General features: G+C 44.6%; 1 protein-coding gene across 2 annotated transcripts in view; it reads right to left on the bottom strand.

Moving 5' to 3' along the window:
- Positions 1 to 16,270, bottom strand: part of LOC136700413 (ribonuclease inhibitor-like) — a 74,659-nt gene extending 58,389 nt beyond the window's left edge. Inside the window, exons 1-2 of one of the 2 annotated variants that reach the window (XM_066675756.1) lie at positions 16,201 to 16,244; positions 12,425 to 12,471 (exon numbers count right to left, since the gene is read on the bottom strand). In XM_066675756.1, coding sequence (XP_066531853.1) covers positions 12,425 to 12,470 — 46 coding nt within the window. In that variant the 5' untranslated portion in view covers position 12,471; positions 16,201 to 16,244. Of the gene's footprint in view, positions 1 to 12,424; positions 12,472 to 16,200 lie in introns of both variants that reach the window. The other variant, XM_066675758.1, reaches the window with a different exon arrangement.
- Positions 16,271 to 19,765: the final 3,495 nt, after the last annotated feature.

Here is a 19,765-nt window from a genome sequence, read left to right as displayed (position 1 = left end):
CCTGAGGCTCTACACAGGTCACACAGAGAACCCTGAGAGTCTACACAGGTCACACAGAGAACCCTGAGACTCTACACAGGTCACACAGAGAACCCTGAGGCTCTACACAGGTGACACAGAGAACCCTGAGACTCTACACAGTCACACAGAGAACCCTGAGACTCTACACAGTCACACAGAGAACCCTGAGATCTACACAGGTCACACAGAGAACCCCGAGGCTCTACACAGGTCACACAGAGAACCCAGAGGCTCTACACAGGTCACACAGAGAACACAGAGGCTCTACACAGTCACACAGAGAACCCTGAGACTCTACACAGTCACACAGAGAACCCTAAGACTCTACACAGTCACACAGAGAACACAGAGACTCTACACAGTCACACAGAGAACACAGAGACACTACACAGGTCACACAGAGAACTCAGAGGCTCCACACAGTCACACAGAGAACACCAAGACTCTACACAGGTCACACAGAAAACCCTGAGACTCTACACAGTCACACAGAAAACCCTGAGACTCTACACAGGTCACACAGAGAACCCAGAGGCTCTACACAGTCACACAGAGAACCCTGAGACTCTACACAGCTCACACAGAGAACCCTGAGACTCTACACAGTCACACAGAGAACCCAGAGGCTCTACACAGTCACACAGAAAACCCTGAGACTCTACACAGTTACACAGAGAACCCTGAGACTCTACACAGTCACACAGAAAACCCTGAGACTCTACACAGGTCACACAGAGAACCCAGAGGCTCTACACAGTCACACAGAGAACCCAGAGGCTCTACACAGGTCACACAGAAAACCCAGAGGCTCTAGACAGTTACTCAGAGAACCCTGAGACTCTACACAGTCACACAGAGAACCCTGAGACTCTACACAGTAACACAGAGAACCCTGAGATCTACACACGTCACACAGAGAACGCTGAGGCTCTACACAGGTCACACAGAGAAGCCTGAGACTCTACACAGTCACACAGAGAACCCTGAGACTCTACACAGTCACACAGAGAACCCTGAGATCTACACAGGTCACACAGAGAACCCTGAGGCTCTACACAGGTCACACAGAGAACCCTAAAACTCTACACAGGTCACATAGAGAACCCTGAGGCTCTACACAGGTCACACAGAGAAGCCTGAGACTCTACACAGTCACACAGAGAACCCTGAGACTCTACACAGTCACACAGAGAACCCTGAGATCTACACAGGTCACACAGAGAACCCTGAGGCTCTACACAGGTCACACAGAGAACCCTGAGACTCTACACAGTCACACAGAGAACCCTGAGATCTACACACGTCACACAGAGAACCCTGAGGCTCTACACAGGTCACACAGAGAACCCTGAGAGTCTACACAGGTCACACAGAGAACCCTGAGACTCTACACAGGTCACACAGAGAACCCTGAGGCTCTACACAGGTGACACAGAGAACCCTGAGACTCTACACAGTCACACAGAGAACCCTGAGACTCTACACAGTCACACAGAGAACCCTGAGATCTACACAGGTCACACAGAGAACCCCGAGGCTCTACACAGGTCACACAGAGAACCCAGAGGCTCTACACAGGTCACACAGAAAACCCAGAGGCTCTAGACAGTTACTCAGAGAACCCTGAGACTCTACACAGTCACACAGAGAACCCTGAGACTCTACACAGTCACACAGAGAACCCTGAGATCTACAAACGTCACACAGAGAACCCAGAGGGTCTAGACAGTTACTCAGAGAACCCTGAAACTCTACACAGTCACACAGAGAACCCTGAGACTCTACACAGTCACACAGAGAACCCTGAGACTCTACACAGTTACACAGAAAACCCTGAGATCTACACAGGTCACACTGAGAACCCTGAGGCTCTACACAGGTCACACAGAGAACCCTGAGACTCTACACAGTCACGCAGAGAACCCTGAGACTCTACACAGTCACACAGAGAACCCTGAGATCTACACAGGTCACACAGAAAACCCAGAGGCTCTAGACAGTTACTCAGAGAACCCTGAGACTCTACACAGTCACACAGAGAACCCTGAGATCTACACACGTCACACAGATAACTCTGAGACTCTACACAGTCACACAGAGGACCCTGAGACTCTACACAGTCACACAGAGAACCCTGAGACTCTACACAGTCACACAGAGAACCCTGAGACACTACACATGTCACACAGAAAACCCTGAGACACTACACAGGTCACACAGAGAACCCTGAGACACTACACAGGTCACACAGAGAACCCTGAGACTCTACACAGTCACACAGAGAACCCTGAGACTCTACAGTCACACAGAGAACCCTGAGACACTACACAGGTCACACAGAGAACTTAGAGGCTCCACACAGTCACACAGAGAACCCAGAGGCTCTACACAGTTACACAGATAACTCTGAGACTCTACACAGTCACACAGAGGACCCTGAGACCCTACACAGGTCACACAGAGAACCCTGAGACTCTACACAGTCACACAGAGAACCCTGAGACTCTACACAGTCACACAGAGAACACAGAGACTCTACACAGTCACACAGAGAACACAGAGACACTACACAGGTCACACAGAGAACTCAGAGGCTCCACACAGTCACACAGAGAACACCAAGACTCTACACAGTCACACAGAAAACCCTGAGACTCTACACAGGTCACACAGAGAACCCAGCGGCTCTACACAGTCACACAGAGAACCCTGAGACTCTACACAGCTCACACAGAGAAGCCTGAGACTCTACACAGTCACACAGAGAACCCAGAGGCTCTACACAGGTCACACAGGGAACCCTGAGACTCTACACAGGTCACACAGAGAACCCTGAGACTCTACAAAGGTCACACAGAGAACCCAGAGGCACTACACAGGTCACACAGAGAACCCTGAGACACTACACAGTCACACAGGGAACCCTGAGACTCTACATAGGTCACACAGAGGACCTTTAGATTCTACACAGGTCACACAGAGAACCCTGAGACTCTACACAGTCACACAGAGAACCCTGAGACTCTACAAATGTCACACAGAGAACCCAGAGGCTCTACACAGTCACAAAAAGAACCCTGAGACTCTACACAGTTACACAGAGAACCCTGAGACTCTACACAGTCACACAGAAAACCCTGAGACTCTACACAGGTCACACAGAGAACCCAGAGGCTCTACACAGTCACACAGAGAACCCAGAGGCTCTACACAGGTCACACAGAAGACCCAGAGGCTCTAGACAGTTACTCAGAGAACCCTGAGACTCTACACAGTCACAAAGAGAACCCTGAGACTCTACACAGTCACACAGAGAACCCTGAGATCTACACACGTCACACAGAGAACCCTGAGGCTCTACACAGGTCACACAGAGAAGCCTAAAACTCTACACAGGTCACCCAGAGAACCCTGAGTCTCTACACAGGTCACACAGAGAAGCCTGAGACTCTACACAGTCACACAGAGAACCCTGAGACTCTACACAGTCACACAGAGAACCCTGAGATCTACACAGGTCACACAGAGAACCCTGAGGCTCTACACAGGTCACACAGAGAACCCTGAGACTCTACACAGTCACACAGAGAACCCTGAGATCTACACACGTCACACAGAGAACCCTGAGGCTCTACACAGGTCACACAGAGAACCCTGAGAGTCTACACAGGTCACACAGAGAACCCTGAGACTCTACACAGGTCACACAGAGAACCCTGAGGCTCTACACAGGTGACACAGAGAACCCTGAGACTCTACACAGTCACACAGAGAACCCTGAGACTCTACACAGTCACACAGAGAACCCTGAGATCTACACAGGTCACACAGAGAACCCCGAGGCTCTACACAGGTCACACAGAGAACCCAGAGGCTCTACACAGGTCACACAGAAAACCCAGAGGCTCTAGACAGTTACTCAGAGAACCCTGAGACTCTACACAGTCACACAGAGAACCCTGAGACTCTACACAGTCACACAGAGAACCCTGAGATCTACACACGTCACACAGAGAACCCAGAGGGTCAAGACAGTTACTCAGAGAACCCTGAAATTCTACACAGTTACACAGAAAACCCTGAGATCTACACAGGTCACACTGAGAACCCTGAGGCTCTACACAGGTCACACAGAGAACCCTGAGACTCTACACAGTCACGCAGAGAACCCTGAGACTCTACACAGTCACACAGAGAACCCTGAGATCTACACAGGTCACACAGAGAACCCTGAGGCTCTACACAGTCACACAGAAAACCCTGAGACTCTACACAGGTCACACAGAGAACCCAGAGGCTCTACACAGTCACACAGAGAACCCAGAGGCTCTACACAGGTCACACAGAAAACCCAGAGGCTCTAGACAGTTACTCAGAGAACCCTGAGACTCTACACAGTCACACAGAGAACCCTGAGACTCTACACAGTCACACAGAGAACCCTGAGATCTACACACGTCACACAGAAAACCCTGAGACTCTACACAGGTCACACAGAGAACCCAGAGGCTCTACACAGGTCACACAGAGAACCCAGAGGCTCTACACAGGTCACACAGAAAACCCAGAGGCTCTAGACAGTTACTCAGAGAACCCTGAGACTCTACACAGTCACAAAGAGAACCCTGAGACTCTACACAGTCACACAGAGAACCCTGAGATCTACACACGTCACACAGAGAACCCTGAGGCTCTACACAGGTCACACAGAGAAGCCTAAAACTCTACACAGGTCACCCAGAGAACCCTGAGGCTCTACACAGGTCACACAGAGAAGCCTGAGACTCTACACAGTCACACAGAGAACCCTGAGACTCTACACAGTCACACAGAGAACCCTGAGATCTACACAGGTCACACAGAGAACCCTGAGGCTCTACACAGGTCACACAGAGAACCCTGAGACTCTACACAGTCACACAGAGAACCCTGAGATCTACACACGTCACACAGAGAACCCTGAGGCTCTACACAGGTCACACAGAGAACCCTGAGAGTCTACACAGGTCACACAGAGAACCCTGAGACTCTACACAGGTCACACAGAGAACCCTGAGGCTCTACACAGGTGACACAGAGAACCCTGAGACTCTACACAGTCACACAGAGAACCCTGAGACTCTACACAGTCACACAGAGAACCCTGAGATCTACACAGGTCACACAGAGAACCCCGAGGCTCTACACAGGTCACACAGAGAACCCAGAGGCTCTACACAGGTCACACAGAAAACCCAGAGGCTCTAGACAGTTACTCAGAGAACCCTGAGACTCTACACAGTCACACAGAGAACCCTGAGACTCTACACAGTCACACAGAGAACCCTGAGATCTACACACGTCACACAGAGAACCCAGAGGGTCAAGACAGTTACTCAGAGAACCCTGAAACTCTACACAGTCACACAGAGAACCCTGAGACTCTACACAGTCACACAGAGAACCCTGAGACTCTACACAGTTACACAGAAAACCCTGAGATCTACACAGGTCACACTGAGAACCCTGAGGCTCTACACAGGTCACACAGAGAACCCTGAGACTCTACACAGTCACGCAGAGAACCCTGAGACTCTACACAGTCACACAGAGAACCCTGAGATCTACACAGGTCACACAGAGAACCCTGAGGCTCTACACAGTCACACAGAAAACCCTGAGACTCTACACAGGTCACACAGAGAACCCAGAGGCTCTACACAGTCACACAGAGAACCCAGAGGCTCTACACAGGTCACACAGAAAACCCAGAGGCTCTAGACAGTTACTCAGAGAACCCTGAGACTCTACACAGTCACACAGAGAACCCTGAGACTCTACACAGTCACACAGAGAACCCTGAGATCTACACACGTCACACAGAGAACCCTGAGGCTCTACACAGGTCACACAGAGAACCCTGAGAGTCTACACAGGTCACACAGAGAACCCTGAGGCTCTACACAGGTGACACAGAGAACCCTGAGACTCTACACAGTCACACAGAGAACCCTGAGACTCTACACAGTCACACAGAGAACCCTGAGATCTACACAGGTCACACAGAGAACCCCGAGGCTCTACACAGGTCACACAGAGAACCCAGAGGCTCTACACAGGTCACACAGAAAACCCAGAGGCTCTAGACAGTTACTCAGAGAACCCTGAGACTCTACACAGTCACACAGAGAACCCTGAGACTCTACACAGTCACACAGAGAACCCTGAGATCTACACACGTCACACAGAGAACCCAGAGGGTCTAGACAGTTACTCAGAGAACCCTGAAACTCTACACAGTCACACAGAGAACCCTGAGACTCTACACAGTCACACAGAGAACCCTGAGACTCTACATAGTTACACAGAAAACCCTGAGATCTACACAGGTCACACTGAGAACCCTGAGGCTCTACACAGGTCACACAGAGAACCCTGAGACTCTACACAGTCACGCAGAGAACCCTGAGACTCTACACAGTCACACAGAGAACTCTGAGATCTACACAGGTCACACAGAGAACCCTGAGGCTCTACACAGTCACACAGAAAACCCTGAGACTCTACACAGGTCACACAGAGAACCCAGAGGCTCTACACAGTCACACAGAGAACCCAGAGGCTCTACACAGGTCACACAGAAAACCCAGAGGCTCTAGACAGTTACTCAGAGAACCCTGAGACTCTACACAGTCACACAGAGAACCCTGAGACTCTACACAGTCACACAGAGAACCCTGAGATCTACACACGTCACACAGAGAACCCTGAGGCTCTACACAGGTCACACAGAGAACCCTAAAACTCTACACAGGTCACTCAGAGAACCCTGAGGCTCTACACAGGTCACACAGAGAAGCCTGAGACTCTACACAGTCACACAGAGAACCCTGAGACTCTACACAGTCACACAGACAACCCTGAGATCTACAAAGGTCACACAGAGAACCCTGAGGCTCTACACAGGTCACACAGAGAACCCTGAGACTCTACACAGTCACACAGAGAACCCTGAGATCTACACACGTCACACAGAGAACCCTGAGGCTCTACACAGGTCACACAGAGAACCCTGAGAGTCTACACAGGTCACACAGAGAACCCTGAGACTCTACACAGGTCACACAGAGAACCCTGAGGCTCTACACAGGTGACACAGAGAACCCTGAGACTCTACACAGTCACACAGAGAACCCTGAGACTCTACACAGTCACACAGAGAACCCTGAGATCTACACAGGTCACACAGAGAACCCCGAGGCTCTACACAGGTCACACAGAGAACCCAGAGGCTCTACACAGGTCACACAGAAAACCCAGAGGCTCTAGACAGTTACTCAGAGAACCCTGAGACACTACACAGTCACACAGAGAACCCTGAGACTCTACACAGTCACACAGAGAACCCTGAGATCTACACAGGTCACACAGAGAACCCCGAGGCTCTACACAGGTCACACAGAGAACCCAGAGGCTCTACACAGGTCACACAGAAAACCCAGAGGCTCTAGACAGTTACTCAGAGAACCCTGAGACACTACACAGTCACACAGAGAACCCTGAGACTCTACACAGTCACACAGAGAACCCTGAGATCTACACACGTCACACAGAGAACCCAGAGGGTCTAGACAGTTACTCAGAGAACCCTGAGACTCTACACAGTCACACAGAGAACCCTGAGACTCTACACAGTCACACAGAGAACCCTGAGACTCTACACAGTTACACAGAAAACCCTGAGATCTACACAGGTCACACTGAGAACCCTGAGGCTCTACACAGGTCACACAGAGAACCCTGAGACTCTACACAGTCACGCAGAGAACCCTGAGACTCTACACAGTCACACAGAGAACCCTGAGATCTACACAGGTCACACAGAGAACCCTGAGGCTCTACACAGGTCACACAGAGAACCCTGAGACTCTACACAGAAAACCCTGAGACCTTGACTCACAGAATGAGAGGGGAACAATCATGACACAGGGAAGTAGTGTCGGAGTGGGCCTTGGTCCAGTTTCAGCTAGTGGGTATTATTAAATTATATTATAAGCAGATTTTTCTTTTGTTTTTTTATTATTTTCTTATAAGAACCAAGTAAAAATGTAAAAATACTCTTCCATTTGGCTGTGCTTTGCTGCAGATGACACAGTAAAATGTAAACAGCCTCTATACACAGGCATCAACAAAAAATGTTGCAGTAATATAATTATTCATATAATTACCAACAAAGACACACCAATAATCCATTCAATGGAATATTATACATAAATATCAAGCACAATAAAAAATAAACATTTAGCCTTCTATTTAACAAATATGTAGCCTGTAAATAAAAGTTCACCCGATGAATCCTGAATCTGTGTGAGGTATTTTTTTTCCTTAAAAGGTAACACACTACGCCTGGTAAATTGTTAATGATTTTACAGAAAGGTTTATTTATTTAAGTAGAAAATATATATCTCCAACAGGTGGGCGGCACCATAGTACTCTTCATTTATCAGCCGTCCTGTCCACCCACCTCTCCCCAACCGACACACACACACCCACACCCACCGACCCACCCACACACACACCCACACCCACCGATCCACCCACACACACACACACACACACACACACAGGAAACAACCCCACAGTGTCACAAACAAAATAACAGAACAGTCCTGATCTCGAGGAGCTGCATCACACACACACACACACACACACACACACACACACCGACCCACACACACACACACACACACAAAGAGAGAGAGAGGGAATATAATATAGGAGTGTGGACACATACCTAACACATAGACAAGTGATTAGTACATCTATATCCAACAATGAGTCTGTACCCTCTCCATCACCTCATAAAACTCCTTAGTTAAAATGTCAGAGTTCAGAGTAAAAGAGTTCAGTACTGTTAACAGTGAACTTTTAATTGACACAGTTTATCATCTCAAACCATCCACTTGCAGTCTCCACACACTACCAACCAAATTTTTAAAGAGTGTGTTTCACACTATAGCACCAGACATACTCCACAATGTAAACACCTCACTCATGTTGGGGGTTTCCCGAGCTCCTCACTAAAAACTGCAGTTGTAAAGCCTCTTCTAGAAAACAAAAAATTAGAATTATCTCAGATAAGTAACTACAGACCAATTTCTAATTTACGGTTCATTGGCAAAATCATTGAGAAAATAGTGTTCAGGCAAATCACTAGCTTCTTGTCCATTAACAGTAGCCTAGACAAATTCCAGTCCGGGTTCCGGTCTAATCACAGCACTGAGACTGCTCTAATCAAGGTAATTAATGACATCTGCTTAAATATGGAGGCTGGAAAGGTATCTCTTCTATTACTTCTTGACCTTAGTGCTGCCTTTGATACCATTGACCATAAGATTCTTATAGATAGACTCACAAAGTGGGTTGGACTCTCAGGAACAGTCCTGAAGTGGTTCATTTCTTACCTGGAAGGCAGGAACTACTTTGTAGAAATAGAAAATAATATTTCAGAGAACACTCCAGTGACCTGTGGTGTCCCCCAGGCCTCAATTCTTGGTCCACTTTTATTTAATTTATATATGCTTCCTCTTGGCCAGATTATGCAGGACTATGCAGATGATAGATTTACATGGCCCTGTCCCCAAACTACTCTGGTCCATTTGACTCATTATGCAAGTGCCTTAAACTCATCACTAACTGGATGGGACACAAAGATTGGCTGCGTATCTGGACTCGAGAGCCCTCAAATCTAAAGAACTGGCTCAGAACCTTGGTGTATTAATGGACTCAGATCTCAGTTTTAGTCTCATATTAAAGCAGTTACTAGATCAGCATTTTACCATCTTAAGAACATCAGTAAGATTAAAGATTTTCTGACTAAACCAGAGCTGGAGAAACTTATCCATGATTTTATTTCTAGCATTGATTACTGTAATGGTCTCTTAGCTGGACTTCCACAAAAGACCATTACACAGCTTCAGCTGATTCAAAATGCAGCTGCCTCCAAGTTCTCACTCGGAGCAAAAGAAGAGACCACATCACCCCCGTTCTCAAATCCTTACACTGGATACCAGTCTGTTACAGAATAGACTTTAAGGTGTTATTACTGGTCTATAAATGTCTTAATGGTGTAGGATCCGTGTATTTATCAGATCTGCTACAGACACTTAAAACATTCCTGTTTGAGCAGCTACTTTTTATTCAGTAACGGCACATTAGTTATTTTCTTTTATTGTGTCATTTTAAATTGTTTTAATCATTTTTACCATGTTTTTTTACTCTTTTTATGTATTACATTTTATTGCAATATTTTAATTGTTTTATTGGACTTATATGATTTTTATTCTTACTTTTAATTTAACTGTTTTTAATTTAAAATCACTTTGAATTGCTTTTGTATGAAAGGTGCCCTATAAACAAACTTGCCTTGCCTTGCCTTGCCTTCTGGTCAAGTTCCATCGGCCTTCACGACTGTCATCGGTTCTGATTCTTCTGGACCTTTCTGCAGCTTTTGACATAGTCAACCACAAGATCCTCCTGTCGATCCTCAGCAACCTTGGAATCACTGGTTCACGATGGAAATGGTTTGAGTCTTATCTGAAGGATCACTCTTACCATGCAACATGGAATGAATCTACTTCTGCTCCATGCAGGCTCTCCACTGGTGTCCCTCAAGGCTCTGTGCTGGGTCCTCTTCTCTTTTCACTATATTCCCATTCTCTTGGTGATATAATTACTTCTCATGGTGTCTCTTGCAACTGTTATGCTGTTGACACTCACCTAATGCTTTCCTTCCCACCTTCCAACACTCAGGTTTCCAGTCACATCTCATTACGTCTGACTGACATTTCTTCTGCTTTTCATCCCTAGAACAGCTGGCCCTCACCAAGATATTGCTATCTCATTTGAGAACTCCTCAATTGTTCCATCTGGAGATACAAGGAGCCTTGGTGTGATTCTGGATGATCAGCTATTGTTCGCAACCCATATCGTTTACCTGACATGGTCATGCAGCTTCCTACAGTACAACATCCAACGTATTTGACCCTTTATTTCTCAGGGGGCTGCCCAGATGCTTGTCCAGTCTCTAGTCATTTCAAGGCTTGACTACTGCAACTCACTCCTGGCTGGTCGTCCTCTGCGGGCCTTGGGCCCCTTTAGCTGATCCAGAATGCAGCTGCACGGCTTGTCTTCAATCTTCCTAAGTTCACCCATGTCACTCCACTGCTGCGCTCCCTTAACTGGCTTCCTGTAACTGCCAGCATCAGGTTTAAAACTCTAATTTTTGCCTATAAAGCCAAGAATGGACCAACCCCTCCCTACGTTATGGCGATGGTCAAGAGTCGGATTGCACCTCAAGCCCTTCAAGCATCAAGTACAGCTCAACTTGACCTGCCTTCCCTAAAGTCACATGGAGGGCTAGTGTCAAGACTCTTCTCAGTTTTGGTGCCCAGAAGGTGGCTGTCCGAACAGCAGACTCTTTTGCGGTCTTCAATCGCAGACTGAAGACCCATGTCTTTGTCACCCACTTAGGTGAGCACTAATCTAACTGCTAACATGTTTTTGCACTTATCTGCACTTAACTCCTTTCCTTCTAGGTTTGAGAACTGACTAGATTGTATTGTGTATTGCACTACGTTTTGTTCTTTCTAGGTATCAGCACTGGTCAGGATGGAAAGTCTTCCAGAATATCCATAAAATGCACATCATTGCCTTCCCTTCAAATGACCTCTCCATAACTGCTGCCTTTCTTACATCAGCCAACACACAATACAAATTACTACACACAATCCATTCCTCCATCTTGAGTATATTTGGTGGCCATACATTTCTTCAAAAACTCATAACTGGTTTACCCCATTCTTCTTCCAGTCACTCTCAGATTACCCTTCTTTAGTTTTCTCAGAATTTCTGCCTCAGAATTTATTTACACCTTTATGTCAGACACCAGAGAAGGACAGACAGAGAGCAGAACAGACAACATAGAAGGACAGATGGAAAGCAGGACAGATGAGAGAGAAGGACAGACAACAGAGAAGGACAGAGAAGCAGTGCTTGTATGTCATCAGTCCTGCTCAGTCATCTGTCTTCTCTGTAGTCTGTCCTTCCATGTGGTTTGTCCTGCTCAGTCATTTGTCCTTCTATCAAATAATCTCAAATGGTCTGTCATTAAGAGAGAGAGAAAGAAAGACACCATGGCTGGGAGGTAAACAGATAGAGACAGTGAGGGAGAAAGAGAGTGAGAGAGAGAATGAGGGAAGGAAGGAGGAAGGAACAGAGAGAGGGAAGTACAGTGAGTGAGTGAGGGAGAGAGAGAACCAGCGAGTAATGGAGATAAAGAAAGTGTGAGAGACAGGCAGAGAGTCTGAAAACGGGAGGATGGAGATACAGAATAGGAAAGAAAGAGAGAGAGGGAGAAACTTACATTTTACCACACTGTCTTTGAGACCTTTTTGCACTGAATTCTCCATCCTGAAGCACACACAGAAGACAATGTGTGATGATACAGAAGTAATAAAATATAAACAGATCAGTGTCCTGTGATGAACTGTGTCTGTAATGGAATTTTGTTTTATTTTTCTGTTGAAAGACCTTCTCTGCTTGTTTGTCTGTATATTCATTTCTAATCGTCAACAGAAACCACAAACTAAGTTCGAGGTCAGTGCTTTATCAGCACAAACATTCTGTTCCTTATCTTGTTTATAGGCCTGCAAACAGTTTGCAAGAAGTGCTGGGGACTGAGAGCTCCTGGTATGCGTGGAAAAGATAATATATCCGAGTATGTCAAACTGAGATGACTCTAAGGAAACTAAGCTTGCAGAAACATAGAGTGTTTACCGTATGACTATGATGTACAAACTACCTTTAGAAACTCTCTGTGAAAACATATTCTTTGTCCATATTTGCACAGTACTCTGTGCTATGGTGTGTTGACCACAGTAAGGTTAAATAAAACTGCAAATGCTCTGCTAGATTTCAATTCTTAATACTTGTACTTATTTTCTCCACCACAGTCTCCTGATGAGTTTGTGCTGGTCACACACAGTCTAATGTGGGCCATATACAATATATGAGCGGGCAGTCACAGAACCAAGAGACACCAGCCAATAGCATTCACTGAGAGAAATGATCCTGACACCGCCCCCAAACTGTCAATACCCAGCCAATTCAAAACCTGAGCATGGACCTCTAGAGCGCAGAAAGAGCCAGAGGGTAAAGAACTTGGCCGTGAGGGAAACTTTAAAATTGAGAGGGTAAAAACCATAAAGACTGAAAAGAAGACAAAGAAAAAGAGTGAGATTATAATCAGTGCAATTCCTTTTTCTGTGCTTGCAACAAAGAGATTTACACATGCAATATGTTAAAACTTGCAGGTTTATATTTTCCACCTGGTGATTGCATCCTCTATTTATGATATTGATGTGACGCAATAACCTACTAACGTTGAATAATCTCTTAAATCAGCTTCCTGAACTGTCTAAGCTTCCTAAAGAATATTACTTACAACTGAAGGGGACTGTCATTATCAGCAAACAGCACCTAATAATGCATAATTAATTTGGCTTGTCAAAGCCAAATTACTGTTCTTTGAAATCTTATCTTTTTTTCTTATTATTATTATTCTATTCGCAAAATGTAAAATGCTACTTCTAGGGTTTTCATGCTACAGCCGCGAAACTTCACACTTTCATAGAGCCTATGCCAACTCGGGTTGCTTGTGCTTTTTGGAGCGACCCAACTTACGGATTTGGGAAAACAGGCTTCTGAAGTGGGAATTTTTCCTATAGGGGTGCATTAGCCAAAATTTCAATCTGATCTAACTAGGTCAATTTTGAAGCTACGGACATAAGATTTCAGACGGTCGGACCCAGGCACACCGAGACCCATCACATCGAAAATCAGACCTCTAGAACTCATCCATTCATGCTTTAAAGACAATTGGTTACATTTCGAGGGCAAGCCTGGTTTTATAGGTAGGGAGGTATCCACCCCACGCAGGAGGGTGCTGCCTTACTTTCTTACAGCATAGCACATAGTCTTTTAGTTAGTCAGCAGAGTAGTGTAAACAGCTGTTGACAATCCAGAGCCGGGACCAGGCCGCAGACAGACAGGCTAAACCGGCCGTCTGCGAACTGCCTTGAGGCATCAGGTTCAACTGTATTGACACTGTGTCTTTCCCCCGAATTAAATGTAAAAGTAGAAAAACAAAATCAGCCTGTTTCAACAACCTAATCAATATTAAATCATATACATATGATAGCAGCAACACCTCAGAGCTAAAATTTGGGTTACTCAATATATCATTAAACTCAAAACAGTCATAATAAATGATATTATAAGTGATCATAAATTTGACGTTTTCTGTCTCATGGAAACGTGGGTTAGACCAAATGAATATTCAGCACTAAATGAAGCCACCCCTCTAGACTATAACTATGTTCATAGCCCAAGATTATCAGGAAAGGAGGTGGAGTATGTGTAATTTACCAAAATACCCTAGACATCAGTCTTAAACCTTGTGTCCTTAAACCTTCATTTCTTTTGAGGTTCTCTCCATCATTATTACAAATCTGGTCACAAAAAAGGACACATTTTTATTATGTAACATTTACAGACCACCAGGGCCTTACTCAGAATTTCTTAAAGAATTCAGCAATTTTGCTGCAAACCTAGCTGTGTGCAGTCATTTGCAGAATTTTAGGAGATTTCAATATCCATTTTGAAAAGGCAGTTGACCCACTAAAAAGGCATTTATTTCAATCCTAGACTCAACTGGTATTACTCAAAATGTAACAGGGCCTACACATTACTGTAGTCACACTTTAGACGTATAGTTACCGCTAGACACAGTTATAAGAAACCATGACATTAACTTTCATTGTTACGCACATGACACGCAATTGTATATTTCAGCCACTAAACACAGATTAAAGAAAATAGAGGACTGTATTAAAAGATGTGAAAGGCTGGATGTTGCATAACTTCCTCTTTCTAAACAGCAACAAAACAGAGGTCCTGCTTTTGGGTCCAAAGGTGGTAAGAAATAAATTATGAAATTTAATTTTAAATCTCGCTGACTTTCCAGTTAAACCTGGTTCAGCAGGAAAAAAATTTTGGCGTCATAATTTAAATCATTTGATCAACACATGCGCAGTAATCACTAGGGCAGCTTTTTTACATCTTCACAACATCACCACAATTAGAAATGCCTTCTCCCTGCAGGACACAGACACATTAGTACATGCCTTTATTACTTCAAGGCTTGACTACTGTAACGCACTACTGTCAGGATTTACATACATACTGTCAGGATACTGCACCGATTACATAATAATAAATAAATAATATTTATGTTATTAACGTATAAAGCTCTAAATGGGCTTGCTCCTGAATACCTTTTCCAGGATTCAGAAGGCCTTATAAAGCCCCCCACCCCTGGAATGATCTTTCAGAAAATGTTCAGGACTCAGACACAGTCGCAATCTTCAAATCTAGGCTAAAAACTAATTTGTTTAGTTTAGCTTTTGGTAGTTAATGCTCCCCCATAAATAAAGGCGGCAGATCCAGGGCGTCCATGGACACAGGGAATTGTAGTAAACTGAAACATTCTTACATTGTGAATAAAATTATTATTACAATGAAAAGAACAGCATCAAACAAGCACCAGTGGACTGCTTGTTGAGAGGAATTCAGCCAATGTGTCTGACATCCAACCCCCATCCTCTGCTTATATAGGTTATTTTGTTTCTATGTAAGGTAATGGTATAGTGTCTTGTTTACGTTATTTAACTGCTCTGGGACTGAGGAGAATGAAAAAGAATTATAGCTTCCTTTCCTCTAACTTTCAGGAAAGGAGCTTACACCAAATACTCCATTCTCATGCAGATACACCCAATATGTATGAACTCAGAACAGTAAAACATTGCCTAGTGCTGCACAGAATATCATATGTGCATATAATACACTTCAACAGATAAACAGAGATATAGATTCAAATGTACTGTCATTGTTCAGTACAAGCAAAGCAACAAAATGCAGTCAACATCTACTAGTAGTGAAAATGGTTGCAATAGAACCAGTGTAAATGTGCATGAAGCACAACCAAAAATTCCACAGTAAAAAATGATTCATTTTCAGGACACTAACTGTCTGTAATATGTATCTTTAATTGTCAAGTCAGTAGTAAAATGTTAAATTTACCAGTTTTTCTGTTCCTGATCTTCACACACAGCAGCCCTTTTACTTTCGTTGGTAAACTGCGGTTTGGACTGGGCAGGGTCCACAGGAAGGGTTGGACTCCAGACCTCCAGAGAGAGGATGCATCATCTGAACTGATATCTGTTGGTTTTATGGACTACTTATTAGAAATGACCATATTATAAAGCAGTGAAGTTGACTCAGGTTAAAAAAACAATGGACAATTATAGGGATTTTGAATATCATTTACTCAAAAACTATACAGTAAAATCATTTCATATTTCATAGGTAGGCAGAAGAGCAAAGAAACACAGCAGAGATTCACATGAGAACAGTGCTCCATTAGATTCTATGATGAAAATGCTGTGTCTAACCGACTTTAAGGGTCTTTTTCTCCTCATTCCATTGTGTTCCACAGTGCGCTCCTTTACCCCTCTGACACAGAGAGGAGGTGTGTTTCTGGGGGTTGTAAACCTCTCTCCAGTGCAGGGAGAGGAGCTGTGTATGAGACTCATTTATCCGTTTTTCCCATTCATTTACATTAGCGCTGCGCTCTGAAAACAGACCGGTCCCCAACATGGCGCCCACGCCGTAAACATTACGTCACAGCAGCCCACGAGCAGCAGAGATTCACCCGTGTGAGCGATAACTGGAAATGGCCACTAGAGGGCAATGCATAAGCAGACACCCTCTAAATAGAATGGGGTTTTAAATTCATTAATTACTCGTTAAGTTCCCTTTCTAAAGCGCTGAGTTTAGAGACTTGGGATTTTATGTCGGGTTCTTTCTTTTAATGTCATCATCTGTAATGCACTAATAGCAGAAATTCACCTCCTGTGTGAGCTGTAACTGGAAGTGGCCACTAGAGGGCACTGTATATTGAGGGTGTGCTTGGGGTTAACATTATTTCTCAATGTAAAACGGCCATTAGATTTGGGATTGTGTGTTTTTTTGGGTCTCTATTTTACCGTGTGGATAAACTCTAATTTATTTAAAATCATGAAATATTAAATGTATTAAAATGTAAATATCTCTATGTAAGAGTGTAGAACAGTTGTAGGAATATTATGGGGTGAAATTCCTGCTGAATGGGTGTGGCTCCCCCCGCTGGTCGGTCAGCATATTTACAGCCCCTGTATATATTTGGGGTTCAGCGCAGTCTCGGCAGTAGTCGTGTGCTCTGCTGTGGTGAGTACAGCTCCGGTGCAGCTCAGGAACATCACAAAGAACGGAGAATGTTGCAGTGTTTCATTTCCATTGTTTTAGTCTCGAGACACATCTGACAGAGAGCAGTCTGCCTTTTTCAATGTTATTTAAAGACATTAATCCGAGCTGAACTTGAATTATGCGAACACCCAGCAAACACGCAGACGCCCTGTTTGTTTACATTTGTAACGTTCACTGGAGGACGTTTCTAGGACTTTATGGACGTCCGCAACACGTCCTGTTCTAGAACCAATGGAACGTTCCCAAACCCCCATTCCTGGACCGTTCTGTAACGTCCCGGTACCGTCCCTCGGGGAACCGTTATTTCTGTTTCTTTAAAAGAACGTCCGCTTGTGGTCCCCTGACCGTCACTGATCACGGTGCATGACACCAGCTGATTTCACCATTCCAGGAGCATTCCCATCATTCCCCCGGGAATTCAGACTGCACAGGAGGAGGACAGTAAAGTCTCTCATCAGCCGCGCATCACTGGGGTTTACATCAATACAAATCACTACAACAGAGAAACACCAAACAAACTTGTGGTGTGTCCGGTACATCACCGCACGTCTGATTCACATTTGTGCACCGCGCTCTTTCAGCTGGGAGCGGGCAATGAGAGAGAGAGAGAGAGAGAGGTGTATGAGAGAGAGAGAGAGAGGTGTATGAGAGAGAGAGAGAGAGAGGTGTATGAGAGAGAGAGAGAGGTGTGTATGAGAGAGAGAGAGAGAGAGGTGTATGAGAGAGAGAGAGAGGTGTGTATGAGAGAGAGAGAGGTGTGTATGAGAGAGAGATGTATGAGAGAGGGGTGTAAGAAAGAGAGAATGTATGAGAGAGAGAGAGAGGAGTGTATGAGAGAGAGAGAGAGAGGTGTGTATGAGAGAGAGAGAGAGAGAGAGGTGTATGAGAGAGAGGTGTGTATGAGAGAGAGATGTATGAGAGAGGGGTGTAAGAAAGAGAGAATGTATGAGAGAGAGAGAGGAGTGTATGAGAGAGAGATAAAGAGAGGTGTATGAGAGAGAGAGAGAGAGAGGTGTATGAGAGAGAGAGAGAGAGAGAGAGGTGTGTATGAGAGAGAGAGAGAGAGAGAGGTGTATGAGAGAGAGAGAGAGAGGTGTGTATGAGAGAGAGAGAGAGAGAGAGAGAGGTGTATGAGAGAGAGGTGTGTATGAGAGAGAGATGTATGAGAGAGGGGTGTAAGGAAGAGAGAATGTATGAGAGAGAGAGAGAGGAGTGTATGAGAGAGAGATAAAGAGAGGTGTATGAGAGAGAGATAAAGAGAGGTGTATGAGAGAGAGAGCTGTGTATGAGAGAGAGGTGTAAGAAAGAGAGAATGTATGAGAGCGAGAGAGAGGTGTATGAGAGAGAGAGAGAGAAAGCGAGACGTGTGTATGAGAGAGAGAGAGAGAGAGAGAGAGAGACCTGTGGTGTGTTCGGTAAATCACTGCACGTCTGATTCACATTCCCCGTTAAACACTTGAAAATGGCACTAATTCTATTATTTATTTAAATGAATTTATTAAAAATGAACAGAATATATATCCTCTGTATTTTTATGTTCTATTTGTGTCCATTGTGTTACATTCAGAACAAATATGAACTATGTCCTTAAATGTGCTGATGTGTGCTCCCTGTAGAAGATGTTTCACAGATTCTTATAGATCACAGAATATGAAATTCTCAAACAGTTTCCATGTAAAATATATATATCCAGTAACTGTTTATGTTTCTTTCATCACAGGGATCTAGAAGGAAACTCTCACAAACACATTTCAGACATTAATATGAGCTCATTCTGAACAAGTGTTTCATTTGGAGTCATAACTGGTAAAAAGAGTCTACACCAGGTCTAAGACGGGGTTAAAAATAAACCCTTAATAAATGACCTTCTGTGAGAAAGACTGGGTGGAGAAGGGCAGAAAAATGTCAGGTTTTATATTTATTCTTCCAGTTTCATAAAGGTTTCTCAGAGTAGTACAGAATGTGCTGTAAATACAGGTCCTATACACAGCCTCTGTGTGAAAATGGTTGAATACGTCATGAAAATTATACTTTTGTGACTATGTCAAGCTTGTGTTTGAGGGGAAAAATAAAAAGGAAGAAAACTGTTTTTCTTTGTTAGCTGAATAGTTGAAGCCGTTACCCAGGTAACCAATATGGCAGCTGTAGCCATGGAGACTCTGTATTAACCCCTTGTGCTTCCTGTCTGTACTAGTGAATGAACTAAATCAGCTCAGCAGCTACAATCCAGATCAAACATCTCTGTAAAGACAAACTTAAAGATCAATAAAACATACATTTGACTTATTCACACATCTTTCTACTTTCCCAAATGTGACTGATGTTCCAGCGTGAAGTTGGC

Source organism: Hoplias malabaricus, chromosome 6, assembly GCF_029633855.1.
Source record: "Hoplias malabaricus isolate fHopMal1 chromosome 6, fHopMal1.hap1, whole genome shotgun sequence".
In the NCBI taxonomy this organism is placed as follows: domain Eukaryota; kingdom Metazoa; phylum Chordata; class Actinopteri; order Characiformes; family Erythrinidae; genus Hoplias; species Hoplias malabaricus.
Note: the sequence above shows the minus strand (reverse complement) of the source record. Positions and strands in the feature narration are given on the sequence as shown.